This window comes from Emydura macquarii, unplaced genomic scaffold, assembly GCF_026122565.2.
Source record: "Emydura macquarii macquarii isolate MOO-44397 ecotype Brisbane River unplaced genomic scaffold, CSIRO-AGI_Emac_v2 contig_2681, whole genome shotgun sequence".
NCBI classification, from domain to species: Eukaryota; Metazoa; Chordata; order Testudines; family Chelidae; genus Emydura; species Emydura macquarii.
Genome location: NW_027132818.1, coordinates 2,151,158 through 2,167,803, shown reverse-complemented (window position 1 = coordinate 2,167,803; position 16,646 = coordinate 2,151,158). Strand labels below are relative to the sequence as shown.

The 16,646-nt window shown below is 41.5% G+C and overlaps 1 protein-coding gene across 4 annotated transcripts in view; it reads left to right on the top strand.

Annotated features, from left to right (window-relative positions):
* The first annotated feature begins 4,401 nt into the window (after positions 1-4,401).
* IFNAR2 (interferon alpha and beta receptor subunit 2) overlaps positions 4,402-16,646 on the top strand; it is a 33,870-nt gene continuing 21,625 nt past the window's right edge. Inside the window, exons 1-2 of one of the 4 annotated variants that reach the window (XM_067565595.1) lie at positions 4,465-4,486; positions 14,846-14,938. In XM_067565595.1, coding sequence (XP_067421696.1) covers positions 14,899-14,938 — 40 coding nt within the window. In that variant the 5' untranslated portion in view covers positions 4,465-4,486; positions 14,846-14,898. Of the gene's footprint in view, positions 4,602-6,646; positions 6,902-14,845; positions 14,939-16,646 lie in introns of those variants that run through there. The other 3 variants (XM_067565596.1, XM_067565594.1, XM_067565597.1) reach the window with 3 other exon arrangements.

Below are 16,646 nucleotides of genomic sequence, written 5' to 3'. Positions count from 1 at the left end.
AAGTTTTATTGGCATAAACATTCATGTGCAAAGCACTATGGTAGTGGGATAGCTTCTCCTGCCAACATAGCTATCACTGCTCATTGAGGTGGTTTTACTATGTCAACGGGAGAGCTCTCTCCCATCGGCAATGAGTGGCTACACAAGTGATCTTACAGCAGTGCAGCTGCATTGGTACAGCTGTGCTGCTGTAAGTTTGCTAGTGTAGACATGGCCTAAGTAATCAATAGGAGGTGGGAAGGGACTGTGGCCTAGGTATAAATCTAGAGGCCATGTGTGAGAGCTCCTTCTCAAGCAGAGAGAACATAGCAACTACAAAATTAAGTCGACCTAACTTATGTCGGCATACAACCACTGCAGTTATTAAATCGTTTGTGTGTGTGTACAAACTTGGCTCCTTGTGTCAGCAGTGCACATCCTCACCGAGAGAACTTGTATCAATTGTATTGTCAGTGGGGCGCATGGTGGGAGAGCTGCTGAAAGCAAGCAAGTTGATATAAGCAACTCAGTGCTACATTGACACTGCATCGACCCTAATTACAACTGTAACTCTACGCCACTTGGGGAGGTGGTATTACTAAGGCTACAGCTACACTGACAGTGGCAAATTCACTGCCGTCAGATTGATTTCTCTGGATCAACTGAGCGGTCAGTGCAGACCCGCTCAGTAGATCCAGAAATCGACATACTAAGACCAGCTACAAAAGTAGCATAGCGCTGCGTTGACGGGAACTCTGTTCCCATCGGCACAGCGCAGTGCACACAGAGCACAGAAGAGAAGCTCAGCAGTCGACAGGAGTTATGCAAGTTTTTTGCGTACTTTGCGTAACTCCCATCGACTGCTGCCGAATCTCACAGGTAAGTGTAGACAGCGCCTAAATCAGTGTAGAAAGGCACTTCAGTCGGTGGGAGCCAAATTTAAGTGAAGACACTTCCACTGCTAGGTTGACACAAGGCAGTTTATGTTGTCCTAACCCTATAGTGTAGACCAGGCCTGAGTGAAATGCCAAGGTAAGGAGAATCTGACTGCAGTGAGCATTCGGCTGCAGGGTGAGGAGTTTGAGGGATTATTGCAATTAGAAAGGCCGCAAAGTCCTTCCAAGAAAAGTAAGTGACAGAATAAAAAATCCCCAATAAACCTGACAAACATACCCTAAACTTAGTCTACGTAAAAAAGCTTGAAGAGTGAAAATGCAGGCAGAAGACCAGCAGCAGGCAGGGGGCTACTCAGCTTATTGCACTAAGTGCAACTTGTATGATTGCCTGCCTCCTGGGTAAGTGGCGTAGGTGTGCATGCAATGTGAACAACTCAGGGCCCTCAGAGACAGAGTATGTACATGCGCTTGAGGCCAGAATGGCTAAACTAGTGGAGGAAAGGGAAACAGAGGTACATGGAGGAGACTTTCAGGGACCTGTGCTGTTAAGGAGGATGAAAGTCTCTGAGCAGGAAAGCATCAAGCTGGAGTGCAGGGAAACAATCCCACAGTTGCGCCCACCTTCCAAAAGATGTCATGATATCTTCTCACACTGAGGCTATCCCTCTGGGAGCAGGGACCTTTTAGGAAAAGACAGACAATAGTAGTGGGGAGTTGAATTATTAGGAATATAGATAGTTGAGTTTGATTAGCAGAAGAAACAGATGGTAAATTGCCTGCTGGGTCCCAAAGTAGCAGATCTCATGAGACATTTAGATAGCCTTATAGGTATTGTTTGGGAGGAGCTAGTGGTCATGGTACATGTAAGTACCAAAGACAAAGGGAAAAGTACAAGAGAGATCCCGGAGGTGAAATTTAGGAGATTAAAGTCCAGGACCTCTATGGTAGCATTCTCTGAAATGCTTCCAGTTCCACGCACAGGGCCAGTAAAACAGGCAGAACTGCAAGGTCTCAATGCATAGATGAGATGATGGTGCAGGGAGGAGGGATTTAGGTTTTTTAGGAACTGGGGAACCTTTTGGAGAGGGAGTGGCCTATACAGAAGGGATGGGCTCCACCTCAACCAAAATGAAACCAGACTGCTGGCACATAAAACTAAAAAGTTTGCAGAGGATTTTTTAAACTAAGGGCTGAGAGAAAGCTGACATACAGAGCAGGACATGGTTCGGATGGAGACATCCTTTAGAGATGAATTAATTAAAGAGGGAACTCTATGATAAGGAGAATGAGGATAATCAATGGGACACAGTAATACCAGGGTACAAAATATACAGGGGTGACAGAGTAGGTCATGCTGGTCAGGGAATGGCACTGTGTGTTAAAGAAAGCAGAGTCAAATAAGGCAAAAATCTTATATGAATTAAACTGTACCACAGAATTTCTATGGATAGAAATTCCATACTTGAATAAAAAGTGTATAGCAGCAGGAATATATTATCAACCACCTGAATAGGATGGTGACAGTGACTGTATATTGCTAAGGGACGTTAGAGACGCTACAAAAGCAGAAAGCACAATAATAATGGGAGCTTTCAACTATCTTCATATTGACTGGATACATGTCACCTCAGGAGAGGATGCAGAGATAAAACTTTTAGACACCATTAATGACTGCTTCTTGGAGCAGCTAGTCCTGGAACCCACAAGGGGAGAGGCAATTTTTGATGTAGTTCTAAGTGGTGCACAGGATCTGGTCCAATACATGAATATAGCTGAGTCACTTGGTAGTAATGACCATAATGTAATTACATTAACATCCTTGTAGCGGAGATAATACAAAAAACCCATCATGGTAGCATTTAAAAAGGGGAACTACACAGATATGAGGATGCTAGTTAGATAAAAATTAAAAGGAGCTGTCACAAGGGTTAACTGCTTGCAAGCAGCATGGGAACTATTTAAAAACACCATAGTAGAGGCTCAGACTAAATGTATACCCCAAATCAGAAAAGATAACAAGAGGACCAAAAGAATGCCACCATGACTAAAAAGCAGAGTAAAAAAAAAAGCCATTAAAGGCAAAAAAAAGCATCCTTTAAAATTAGGAAGTCAAAGTCTATGCTATGTCTACACTACAGCCTATATCAGCATAATTTATGACACTCTGGGGTGTGAATAAACCACCCGCCTGAGTGACATAAATTACACCAACATAAGCGCTTGTCTGCCGCTCATGGAGGTGGGTTTTTTTATGCTGATGGGAGAGGTCTCTCCGATTGGCATAGAGCATGTTCACCAGATGCACTGCAGTGGACCAGCTGTATCAGTACAGCTGCACTGCTGCAACATTGTATGTATAGACGTAGCCCTAGTGAGGATAATAGAAAAGAGCACAAACTCTGGGAGATTAAGTGTACAAGTACAGTAAGGCAGGCCAAGAAAGTTTTTGCATCTTTAGTAAGTTGCTTCTCAAATTGCAACAGTAAGAATTTTTTAAGTACATCAAAAGCAGGAAATCTACCAAACAGGCAGTGGGATCACTAGACGGCCAAGGTTTTAAAGGAGCACTCAAAGAAGAGAAGGCCATTACAGAGAAGCTAAATGAATTCTTTGCATCGGTCTTTGCTGCAGACAATCTGGGGGAGATACCCACATCAGAGCTATTCTTTTTGAGTAACAGATATGAAATACTGACCCACACGAATGTGTCAATAGAAGAGGTGTTATTCACTCAAGAGTTCTGAAGGAACTCAAATATGAAATTGCAGAACTACTAACTGTAGTATATAACCTATCACTGAATTCAGCCTCTGTACCAGGTGACTGGAAGGAAGCTAATGTAACACCCATTTTTAAAAAGGGATGCAGAGGCAATCCTGGCTGTTATAGGCCAGTAAGCCAAACTTCAGTACCAGGAAAATTGGTAGAAGCTATACTAAAGAACAGAATTATCAGACACATTGATGAATATGATATGTTGGGGGAAGTGTCAACACAGATTTTGTAAAGGGAAGACATGCCTCACCACTCTATTATAACTCTGGGAGTGTCAACAAGCATGTGGATAAGTGTAATCCAACTGATATAATGTACTTGGATTTTCAGAAAGCTCTTGACAGGATCCCTCACCAAAGGCTCTTAAATAGTCATGGGATAACAGGAGAGGTCTTCTCATGGGTCAGTAACTGGTTAAAAGATAGGAAACAAAGGGTAGGAATAAATGGTTCGTTTTCACAATGGAGAGAGGAAAACAGTGGCATGCTCCAAGGACACAACACTGGACAGGAATTAGCCTAGGCCAGCTAATGTGGAGGAGGCTATGTAATGGGGTCTACCCCATAATGACCATAGACAGAAGTGGGAGGACAGCCTCACTTGTTTACAAGCAAGCAGCTTGATCACAACCCCATGCAGCTGTCAGAGCTACCAGTCATGGCGGTAGGCACCACAGCTGCAGCCAATAGAGGAAACAAGACTCACTATAAATGGGAAAGCACAGAGACAGAAAGGCCTAGGACAACAAAAAAAGGGGGAGGGGGTGTGCACCGCTCAACCATGATGTTGCCACAAACGCAGCCAAGAGACTAAAGAAGACTGAGACTTAATTAAAAGTAAGAGTCCAAGAACTGCCCTGACAGAGGGCAAACTAAAGAGGGCCAGTCAGGAGTAACAGAAACCCCCCCAAAAGAAGACCGCTCCAGGAGCTGCAGAAACCAACACAGAACAGTATGTTGACTCAAAACTAAGACTGCCTTTATTTGAAAGAAGTGTTTTCAGTTTATGCTCACATCCTGTGCAAGCATTTAATCTGCACCTGTAACCACTTATCTGCTTCATAAAGCCACAGAGAAGTGAAGAGAACTGTTCTCTGCCACTTCAAGTGGCCTAAGAACAGACTAAACTGTAACTGGATGTTGGTTAGATTGTGGACGGAAAAGCTACAAAAATTGCATCAGAGTGGTGTCGATAAATCTTGCTGAGATCAGCAGTTAGGGACTGAACTCTTACTAGGAAAATACATCATGTTTGAGAACACACTAGCTAACGCTTTACAAAGAAACTATTTTATTAACATACATGAACTTTCCATACAAATATTAAGAAATCTTACTCCTAACTTGTATTAACTTTAAAGGCCAATTTATGTTTGGTCAACCTCTTGTCTGTGTATTTATTTTGTTCAAATTCCAAAAATAACCATGTATTATAAAAATCTACTTGATCCAGATCAGTCTCTCATTTTTTTCCACTGGAAGTATTTTTCATACTTTATTTCTCCATGCCACTAATGTTGGAGGATCTGTCACTTTAAAAAAAAACCTCACACAAACAAAATGAGCTATCCTACAGAGGGGTGTTTATAGTAATTATGAGTATCAAAGGGTCCTCCCCCTGGTTAATAATCTTATTTGGACTGGAACTTAATAGAACCAAGATCCATTCTGTGAGAAGCTTAACTTTAATTATCTTGTTAATTCTGCTATTTTCCTACATAACACTATTATCTTAGGGCACTCCCACCATGTTTTATTCAATATAGCTTCTTTTACCATGCTCATCACCATAGAATTTGCCTATCTTCCAGTAGTGTATTAAGCAATATGACTATACACCTGTCAGGTGGTGGTAGTGTTCTCATCCTCTCCCAAAAAACAGAAGAATGTGCAGTAGACTATCCTTGTTTTGGTAAGGAGCGTGGGGGTGTGTGTGTGTGTTTCAATATAAATATACCTGTTACAATGGGTTTGTTAGAGAAGGCAAGGTAAAAAAAATGTGACTTTGAGGGGAAAATGTTGAGGTATGTGATGGTCTTTAGTTTTTGGGGGAGTTTTCTGCAGAAAGGTCTCCGTTCTTCCACATCCTCTCTAGCATTTATGACTCTTTTTTAAAATATGTATTTCCCTGAGATTAAATGGAGTGAGTTACCATTGATTAAAATACTTTGTAATAATTTTCATTAATGGTTACACAAATAGATGAGATGTTGGCCTTCTTCCAGATATTCTCACACTGTTCCAAAGCGGTATCTATTTTAACTAACCTGATGTTAAACATTACTTGCCTTTAGTGTGGACAAGGACAATCATGTTTAAAAATGTTAGCTAGTCATGATTAAACTTAGGATCTCCTCCTACACATATGTCTGATCTAAGGTGGACTTTAGGACCCAACCAGTTAACATGTTTTTAAACATATCCTTTTCCCCACAAAGGGAAAATATTTACCATCATATAAGTTAAAACATGTCATTCTTGTAATTAGGACACAAAGCTAGCAATCAGAAAATTCTTGAGACTTCCCTTAAATACTCTATACCTTGGGTTCCCCATCTGTAAAAATGGGGGCATATTTTCCTACCTTGTAGAGTACTGTGAGGCTTAATTTATTAATGCTTGTAAGGCACTCAGACATTACAATGACAAGCACCAAATTTACTTACCAGTAAAATAACACTAATGGAATGGGTCTTATGTTAACGACAAAGGTCCAGATCGGGTGTTGTGTGGAGGGGTGCTCCTGGCTGTAGGGCAAGGGTTTGGAGAGGCGTATGGGGGATTGTGGTGCTGTATGTGGTCATGGGGATGTTGGGCGGTGTGGTGAGGGTCTGTAAGGGGGTGCTGAGGGTTGGTATGTAGTCAGGGGGCTGTAGATAGATAGATATTGGGGGAGTGTGATGTGTAGTCAGAGGGTCTCTGGGAGCTGTGGCGGATGGCCCAAGGGAGCTGGCTCCCCCCCAGGGAAGCGATGGGCTCGGAGCGCAGCAGCACCGGGGAGGGGACGCGGGAGCCCGCCGGGCAGGCAGCGGGGGGCAAAGGCAGCCCAGCCCGAGGCGCTCGCTCGTCCTTGACCTGCTGGGGGCGGGGAGGCAGCTGCGGAGGCCCGGCCCCGGACTCGGCCCCCGCCAGCCGTGAATGAGGCGGAGCCCGCCAGACGCCCCCGCCGCTTTCGCTTTCACCGCTAGCGGCCCGACAACCATGCAGAGCTAGCGGGATCCCCTGCTCCACGCGAGGCCGAGCCGCCGCCAGGTACAGCTGCCGGCTGGGGGGAAGCGGGCGAGCGGATTTCCCGGCAGGGAGCAGGGCAGTGCGTGGGCGTGCGGCCGCCCCGGCTGGGTTAGTGCCAGGCTCTGATAACTGCGGGGCCGGGGCTGGAGCCGGTTCCCATCCACAGCCGTGGGAGAGAGGCGGGCCGGGGTCCCACGGCTCCGAGAGATCGGCGGCCTAAGGCGTGGGGGGCGGAAGGACTGTCTGGGGCTTTCCTGTCCTCTGCAGATAGCCCTCAGATCTCCGCGGGGGAAGAGCAGAAGGGATTGAAGAGGAGGCAGTTCGGTCCCTTGATTCGCACTCCTCGCTGTGGCGCTCCGGCCCTGAGGCCTGCCACTGCCTGATTGGGTGGGGAGAAGCCAGCCAGCCCCCCTGCTGCCAGCGTTAGGGGGCGTGTCACCGCCCACTCCCATGTCCCTGCTGTGAACCGCCCTCGGGCCTTGTCTACACTTGAAACTGGAGAAGGGCCCAGCTGTGTCGGGGAGACCCGACCTATGCCAGTGGGAGAGGTTCTGCCCGCACTGCAGTTAATCCATCTCCCCAAGAGGCCGTAGCTAGATCGATGGAAGAATTCCTTGGCTGACCTGGCGGTCTGCAGTGTGGGGGTAGGGCAGTTTAACGAGGACACTCAAGGCATGGATTTTCCATAGGCGGAGCAATCTAATTTTCTATGTAGCCCAGCCCTTAGGTTCACCGAGGCTACCCCAAGTGGCCCAGGGGCCTTAATAAATGTGTTCATCTTTGACTATTTGCCTGGGGGCTGATGAGCTAATAGAGGTTGTGGGTCACTAAAAGTAATGAACTGGTGTGGGGAGGAGTGGCCAAGCATCCTAAGGCTCATGGGAGTTGAGGAAATGATGAGCCTCTTAAGAGCCTAAGATGGACCAGACCTCATAAGGATCACAGGGATAAGCAGTTGTCAGGAGGTTGAAGAGCTTACGAAGGCCATGTTTACACGTATAGCACTGCAATGGTGCAGTTGTGCTGCTGCAGCATGTCTGGTGAAGAAGCTGTATGCCGATGGGAGAAAGCTCTCCCATTGACATAATAAAACAAACTCTGCAAAAGGCCGAAGCTATGTCAGCGGGAGAAGCTCTGTGCACAGGAGCGCTTATGTCAGTGTAACTTATGTCACTCAGGTGGGTGTTTTATTCATACCCCTGAGTGACATGTTATGCCGATATAGTCTGTAGTGTAAACATAGCTTAAGTTTTAGGGGAGTCAGATGCAACAGGTAAGGGACTCCCTGGGACTCCTTTCATGGAGACTAAGGAGCAACACAAGGAAGCCTGATGGAACGTGACAAGGGTTCAGGAATCTCTTCCTGGGGAATTGGCAGAAGAATATGGAGAGAACTCTTCCCCTGATTCTGCTGATCCTCCAAGTCTCCTGGTAGGCATATTTCCACCCAACTTTCCCTTTCTACAGGAGAGCCCCAGTTCTGTAGATATTAGGAGGCCAACTGGAGGGGCATCCCCTTCCTATGCATGTACTGATTCTGGGGTCCTGCGGAGGTTTAGAGGAATGGGATTTTTCAGTAAGTCTGCAACAGGCAAATCTTTGTTCCTCTGGACATCTTTAAGTGAGAGCAGTCAGTTAAGAGGTGATGGTGGGTACTATTCACTTCATTTATGGTCCAGCTATCCACCTCCTGTTCATGACCATTTGGCCTGAAATATTGCAGGCATATAGCTATTACTATTCAAGGTCGTTAAAGTTAAAAGCAGCCAACATTAGAAACCCAGGAAATTCAGAGTTGAGTTTGAATTCTCAAGTAGGACACTGATTTACAGTCAAACAAGAACCATCCCTTTAGTTTTTTCCCAGCAGAGACTGGGGCCTCAACTTCACTAAAAAGTTAGGTTGACCCATCTACATCACTCAGGAGAGTGAAAAATCCATACCCCATAGCAATATAGGTAAGCTAAGCTTACCCCTGGTGTACACAGTGCTAGATCAATGGAAGAATTCTTCCACTGACCTAGCTACTGCCTCTCAGGAGGTGGAGTAACTACAGTGATGGAGAATCCTTTGTGTAGCAGTAGTGAGTGTCTACACTGTGAAGTGCTACAGCAGCATAGCTGCAGCTGTGTCCTGTATTGAGTGTAGACATAGCCTGGGCAAAATTCAATAGTTGTGGACATAACTGTCAGTATTCCATTACATAGAACAGTCATCAGCAAGTGTGAATGCAGTGGTTGCAGTGCTATTGTAGAAGTGAGACTGTGGAAAACTTATTTCACCATTCTTTCTGTTGGAACTGCAATGTGGCTATACACATCCTAACCCCCTAGTTTTACATTCTGTCATTGTGGACTTAGGGAAAACCGTTTTAAAGAAAGTAATGCTCTATTCTTCCAAGTGTTAGAAGTTAAAAGGGAAAGCATTAATGATTGGTAATTGACAAGTTCTTTACCCTAAAGTACAGATTTTATTAAAACTAAACAAAGCTCATTTTCAAAGTCAATTTGCATTTTTAAAGCAATTTCTCAAACAAAAGTTGTATGCCCAATAATGTGTGGCTAAACATGAAAAAACCACTAGCTTACGGTACCATGCCTCTTCCCATTATATTTTTAGATTTACAGATCTCCACAGCAATGATCTCTAGACTTTTTTCAGCTTATTTTTAACACATACAAGTCAAGGCCAGATGTTTAGATGGAGAATTGTAGAACTGATCCATAAATAAGTAATCTGTGGCAGATTGCAGTTTTCCTCTTCCAATAGACTTCTCTTCCTGAAAGAGATCCAAACCAACAAATAGACTTCCATAAGCTTAATTATGGAAAAGATAACACTGCAATACTTCAGTTCCATTGAGAGAATATAATATGGTTGCAACTCTAGTGGGGCAGAAGTGTTATTTGAGTGTAAGTCAAGTGGCTTGCTCAACAGATTCCATTTTTTAAGTTTCTAGTATTTGTTGGTGGTTGTGGGTATTTTTTAAATTATAACTTTTAAAAGTTTATATGCACTGTAAGAACATGTGCCAGAAAGCTCCTTCATCAGCCCTTAATTTTTTTGGCGTGGAGGGTTAAGAGAAATGTATATTGTCAGAGGGATTGCTCTTGTTCTCCTGAGTTTTTCATTTCTGTATCAAAAAAAATCCAGTTAACAAATAATATTTAGAAAGTGCCAGAGAAAGAAATAGAATGGTGAAAAGATGGCAATTTAAGTTCATGAACAGTGAAGCAGATTAATATTAAATGCTGTAACAAGTCTTTTTATATTTGAATTTGTCCCATTTTACAAAAGGCCAGATAAAATTCCATTTCAGTAAGAATTTTCCCAGGTTGATGTATAACTTCAGGAGGACAGAATTATCCATATGTAATCCCTTATGTTACATCATAGATGATAACTACAGTATTATGCACTATATAATTCCACAAGCAGTGGAATTTCTGCTGCTATTAAGCACTGGCTGTTTATAAGAGACGCTACATCCAAACAACTGAATGATCTGAGTTGTTGTTTCTTAGGTTGCTACTGTTTCATTAATACTTGAAAATACAGGGGAAACTACATTCTGTCAGTGCTTGGGGAATGTTTGTTTGTTTGTTTGTTTAAGATGATCTGTCAACATCAGGGATGGACTCTAGAAAGTAAGAATTTACATTAATACTTGCATATTTCTCCTCTTCATACTAACTTGGAGTGTAGTGTACCAATGTAAAATATAGCAGTACAGTGATGTAAATTTAGGTGATGTCAGGTATGTGGCATTGTACTGAAGTTTAACTCTGTATTATGTTTCATATTTTATTTAATGTTTAACTCTTTTCATTTATATAAAATTTTGTGTAATATATTTCTTCTGTCTGCTAAAGGCTCCTTTTTCATTCTTTGATATTCCCATTTTCATTCCCTTTACTTCCTTTCCTGCCTAGTGGTTGTATGTGTAAATAGACCTTGCAGGTACAGAAATGTGTATATGTTTAATTTAGTTCCCTGGATTAAAAAGTTTCAACACACCTCGACATACCTGCTTAATACAGCTGGCTGGTAAAGAGAAATTCAGTTAAGGAGGAATTTGAGATTTCAAAATTTGGTTTCTTTTTGATGTGGAACGAAACCCCATAATATCAAAATTCTCCTCAAAATGGAGATCCAAAAAAATTTTGTTTCAGAAACATTGAAATGTCATTTTGTTTTGACCTTTCAAAATGTTTCTGCAACTCCCCCACCTGCCCAGAGCACCTGCAACCCAGTAGGCAGGCAAGCTTGCAGGAAATCTGCCTGGTTTCTGTCAATGTTTCATCAAGATGACACAGCTTCATAGAGCCTTTAGATTTTGATGAATATGCAAATTCTGATGAAAAAATATTTAGTTGAAAAATTTCCAACAAGCTGTATTACTTAACTACAAAATACTGCATCTTGTTAACATGTATCTTGATTTTAAACTAGTATCATTTTAAAGGTAAATTTATTATTCATTGTATCATTTGCATGGCTGTATGGATATGCCTGTTACTTTAAATTGTAAATAATAAGTTACTTAAGTTATTCGGCCTAATATTTAGAGTACAGTCCTCCAGGTGACTATACATCTACTTTTCTTGGTATTAATTACTCAGTACTTTGCATATATCTTGTGGCTTATTGTAAGGACCAGGACTAAGAGACAAATATATCCATGTTTTGGAAATCATTATGACATTAACAGTAAAGCAAATGTTGCACAGACTTGAACAGTGGTTTCATTCATTAACTGATCATATCTTGGCTTTAAGCTTTCTGGTGAAGACTGTTCCACCACTTTTCAAAACACATATTCCATTGCTGTTTTAGGCACTGGTCCTGAAAATGTTTTACATATATGCCTGACTTTATACACAAGTAGTTTTACTGACTTCAGTGGGACTACTCGTATATAAAGCTAAACATGTGCATAAATGTTTGCAGGATCAGGGCCTTGGGGCAAGATCCTGCAGAGATGGTGCCTTGGGGCAGCCCATTTTGACTGATACCTTTGAAGGATTGGATCCTTAAAATGACATTCTACTAAAGTGTACTTCTTCTCTTTAAAGTGACTGTAAAAATGGCATTGTGAGGTTCCATTTATTGTCTTTCAGTGGCATCTGTATGAAGTTTACTTATTGCTGTTAAATATTTTCATTGGTGATTTGGAAAATGGAATGGATTATAAAATTTGCAGATGACACCAACTGGGGAGGGGTTTCAAGCAGTTTGGAGGACAAGATTAAAATTAAAAATGTTCTTGATGAATTGGTCTGAAATCAATAAGATGAACTTCAGTAAAGACAAGCACATAGTATTATGTTTAGGAAGGAAAAATCAAATGTACAAATATAAAATGAAAAATTACTGTCTAGGCAGTAGTATGGCAGAAAAGGATATGAGGGTTCCAACTGATCACAAATTGAATGAGTCAGCAGTGTGATGCTGTGGCGAAAAAGACAAATATCATTTTAGGATGTATTAACAGAAATGTCGTATGTAAGACATGGGAAGTAATTGTCCCATGCTACTTGGCATCAGTGAGGCCTCAGCTAGAGTACTGTACCCAATCTGGGCACCCCTCACTTTCTGATTTGTTCATGCATTTCTTAGAGTTAGAGAAGAGCAACACCAATAGGAGGTTTAGAAAACATGACCTATGAGGAAAGGTTGAACATATTGGACGTGATTAGTCTAGAGTAGAAAAGGCTGAGGGTGGGGGGAAATATTTCTTTAAATATGGGAAAGGTAGTTATAAAGAGGACAGTGATCAATTGTTCTCTTTGTCCAGCTAGAGTAGGACAAGAAGTAATGGGCTTAATCTGCAGTAAGGGTGATTTAGGTTAGATATTAGGAAAAGCTTTCTAACTGTAAGAGTGGTTATTTCTTAGAACAGGATATGTGTTGAGGTTGTGCAATCCCTATTCTTGAAGGTTTTTATGAACAGGCTAGATACAGACCTGAATACCTATAAGGAATGGTCTAAGTATACTTAATTCTGCCTTAGCACGGGGGATGAAGTTGATGGCCTCTCCGGGTCCCTTCCAGACCTACATTTCTAGGATTACTAAAAGTAGAAAGTTGTTTTTCCTAACTGTTTAACTTGTAAACTTCCCCTGAGACATGACAGTCAAATGGTGGTGTTTCTGGCTCAAGCATTATCACCAGAAATAAGGATTCTTCAGGACAAATTAGGCCCTCATTTTTACCCGTTCAGTAAAAGCAATCAGGTTGCAAACATCTAACTTAGTGCACTGTTTGGAACTAAAGGCTACATCCTGCCAAACTTATTTTACCAATATTAAGATGGTAGAATAATTACATCTAAGGCCAACAACAGTATAATAGACTTCATAATTTTGTGCATCTTGAGTCTCTCCTCTTGTTCCAGATCTTTCCAGAAACATTCATTGCAATAGGCACAAATTTTAATAGCATTTCACGTACAGTTGGACATTTTTAATTTTCACCTTTTTTATATTGGATCCAGGGGCGTAGTGCTCCCAGCTGCTATCTGTCACAGCTCAGGGCATCTGCTCTTCTATTTCCCCTCAGTGTTCCACCAAGAGCACCCACTCTAAGCTCCCAGGTCCACAGTAGTCCCCCTCTTGGATGAAGACTTGTGACCCTCTTCTTTCTAACGGGTATTTCCAGGTTCCATAGTTTCCTGCCTACACTGTTATTTACAGCAGAGACAGGCTGTCCAAGCAAAACCTGCTTGCTTTCTTTTCAGACACAATTACAGCTGTAATTTCTACAGCCTACTTTATTCTCAAGGTAAAAAACATGACTGAGAAAGCATGTTAAAAACAATAAAAGAACCTACACGCATGCTAATTGGCTTATCAAAGTGAACTCCTGTTGTCCTTCATTACCGATGATGTCTCTGGCAACTGTTTTATGTCTTGTGAGTACAATTGTGGCAGAAAGGCCAACTGTGTATGTAGCTCAATACTGAGGAAGGGATTATAAAAAGGGATTACGATCTGTGCCTCCTGAGTCTGCTGCACTTTACAGCTCAGCCTCTCTGTCTCAAGGTCCCTGCAGCAGTTCATCTCAAACTGGGTAACCTCACCATTGGCTACTGCTCGCCAGTGTTATCCATCTGTGTGTGACCCCTCTCAGCTGTCAGCATTAAGGTTGCATTGTTTCCAGCTATGCTTCATTGTATCCTTGAAGTGTTTCTTCTGGCAACTTTCCCAATTTCAGTTTGCCATACAACGACTACTTTGGCATCTTGGTGATGTCCATCCTCCACACATGATCAGCCCAATGTAATTTTGATATAATAAGTATGGCTTCAATCCCTGTGGAGCAACTAGTTCCAGAACCTCATTACTGGCCACTTTTGGTAATTAGTGGACAATGTGCGTAGTTTGAAAATGGAGGATTGGAAGTGGGTCATTTGCATTCCCCAGATACTTTATAGGAAATCCAGTTCACAGGTATTGTTTCAAAAAGTCCTCTGAAGTTCATAAAAGCTTCCAGAGATTGGTCAGTCTCCAAGGGAAGGTGCATACACACAGTCCCACAATAACACATATATAATTGTGTTCTTAATACAATGGACCCTAAAGATGTTAAACTTAATTTGATCAAGTTCATTCAGGGTATTGCAGGATATTATCAGTCTGTCACACCATTTTCACATACACTCTTAAGGAAAATACTTATTCTTTAAAAATGTTTGCCTATGTTTATTTGAAACACTACAAACCTTTTTCTAGTTTAATAACATTTTCCCTTTATTGCAGAAGTGTCCTTTAAACCCAAAACTCATTTGGTAATGACAATGAGCTACAATAACACTGCGCATATTATAGTTAAAGATACTGTTTCATCTCGGTTCTCATATGACTTTAAAGGTAGCAGCTCTTACTACAGAAGCCCTGTTTTGCTTTAATGTCAATCATCAGTAATTTGACTTGCTGAGGTTGATTTTGTTTGGTATAATTGCAGATACAGAAGTAAAATGATACTTCGCAATCAATAGAATGTCCTTCTAAATCATTATGGCGGTACTGACTGGACCACTATGTTTTTGTCAGCTTGGTAAGTTACTTAGATGTTTATACAGTACAAAGAAATAGCATTGCTGGTCCTTCATTGAGTAACACTCTTCCTTCTGAGTAATTACTGAACTAATGTACAGTACTGTCATGCTATTAGAGGGCATTGTACCATTGGAAGTGCTGTCTTTTGAATAAGACACAAAATCAAGGTTCAGACTGCTAGTGGTGAATAAAGATTCCATGGCATTTTAAGAAGAGGGGTGCTGTGGCATTCTGCACCCTAAATACCCCCATACTTTCAGTTGGATTTTTCATTTCCTGTCCTAAACTTTTGTACTCTATTGCTGTCTGATTTTAAATTGTTGGAATTTAGCAGGGTCAATACCCAAACATACACAACTAAAAAATCTCTCATCTGCCATTTTAACAGGAAACTGCTTTGGCAGATTCATTTAACTCTAGAAAAAGCAAGAGAATAAGCGGTGAATGTATTTGCCCTGAAGATTCCCTGTTTAACTTGCGGATCATATCCCTCTGCAGTCTCAGTCCTCCTCCTCTCATCTAAACCAAGATATAGCTTCTTTCTGTTTGTTTCCTCTCTTGCTATCTGAGGACAGAAGTATACACAGATTTTTTTTATCAGTATCACTATTTTGGTTAAGGGTGTGATTTTTAAAATATAATAATACTGAAATAGTTTTACTGGTACAATCCCCTGTGTGAATGCAGTAATACTGGTGTAAAGATGTCTTATACCAAGATAATTTATTCCCCTTCCCATATGTGAATAAGCACTTTTATACCAGTATAACTGCATCCACATTAGGAGGTTGTACTACTTCAACTATCCCAGTATAGATACAAAAGTATACATAAATAAATATATAATATAAATATATAAATAAAATACAAAACTATACTGAAAAGAGAAAGGAAAGGTGTAGCTGACAGCTGGTGCTGTTGCACAGGTGTAATTTATAAAGCTGTGTGTTTAAAAAAAAAAGGGGTGGACGACTGAAAATGTCTAAGAACTTAAAAATTGGACAGTAATAGTAATGACTGAACCTGGCAATAGAAAGAGCTCTCATCCATGCTTGTAGCTCACTTGTTTTGATTCATGTTTTGAACACTTCACACTGACTCAACAGATGTTCTAAGCTTCAGAGTGAGGTTTGATGTCATTGTGTTTTCTACTTGTGTTGTTGTGTCTGGGGGATGTTGTGCTGGGACATTTGTGTTGATTTGTGTATGGGATGAATGAGGGTGAATGCTGTAGTGAGAAAGTCTGTGTGTTTGGAATTATTGTATATGCTTGTTCAATGGGTGATTGTGTTGATTTGTGTCTAGGGGATAGTGCTGGGAGATTTGTGTTGTCTTGTGCGGGTGGCAGTTGGTGCACAGGTATGGCAGTTGGGCCAAATAATTCACCAATGATGCAGTGTCCTTCATACAACTAATGAAATTGCTGCATGCAAATTAGCTGTGGAGGATGGTTGGTGTACTTTACTGCAGCTGTACACCATACATGTGTAATTTGTAAAGTCAGAGTAGCTGAGAATTTAATAATTAGATGGTTACAGACTGAAAAACCCAATGATGATTTAACTTGGTGATATTCTGAACAAAAAGAGCCCTCAACCATTATTGTGGCCATTTCCATTGCTTCACATTGGCTCAGCAGACATTTTAGGCTTCATAATGACACCCAGAGTGATGTTCCTGGAATCTTATTATATTGATGACAAATA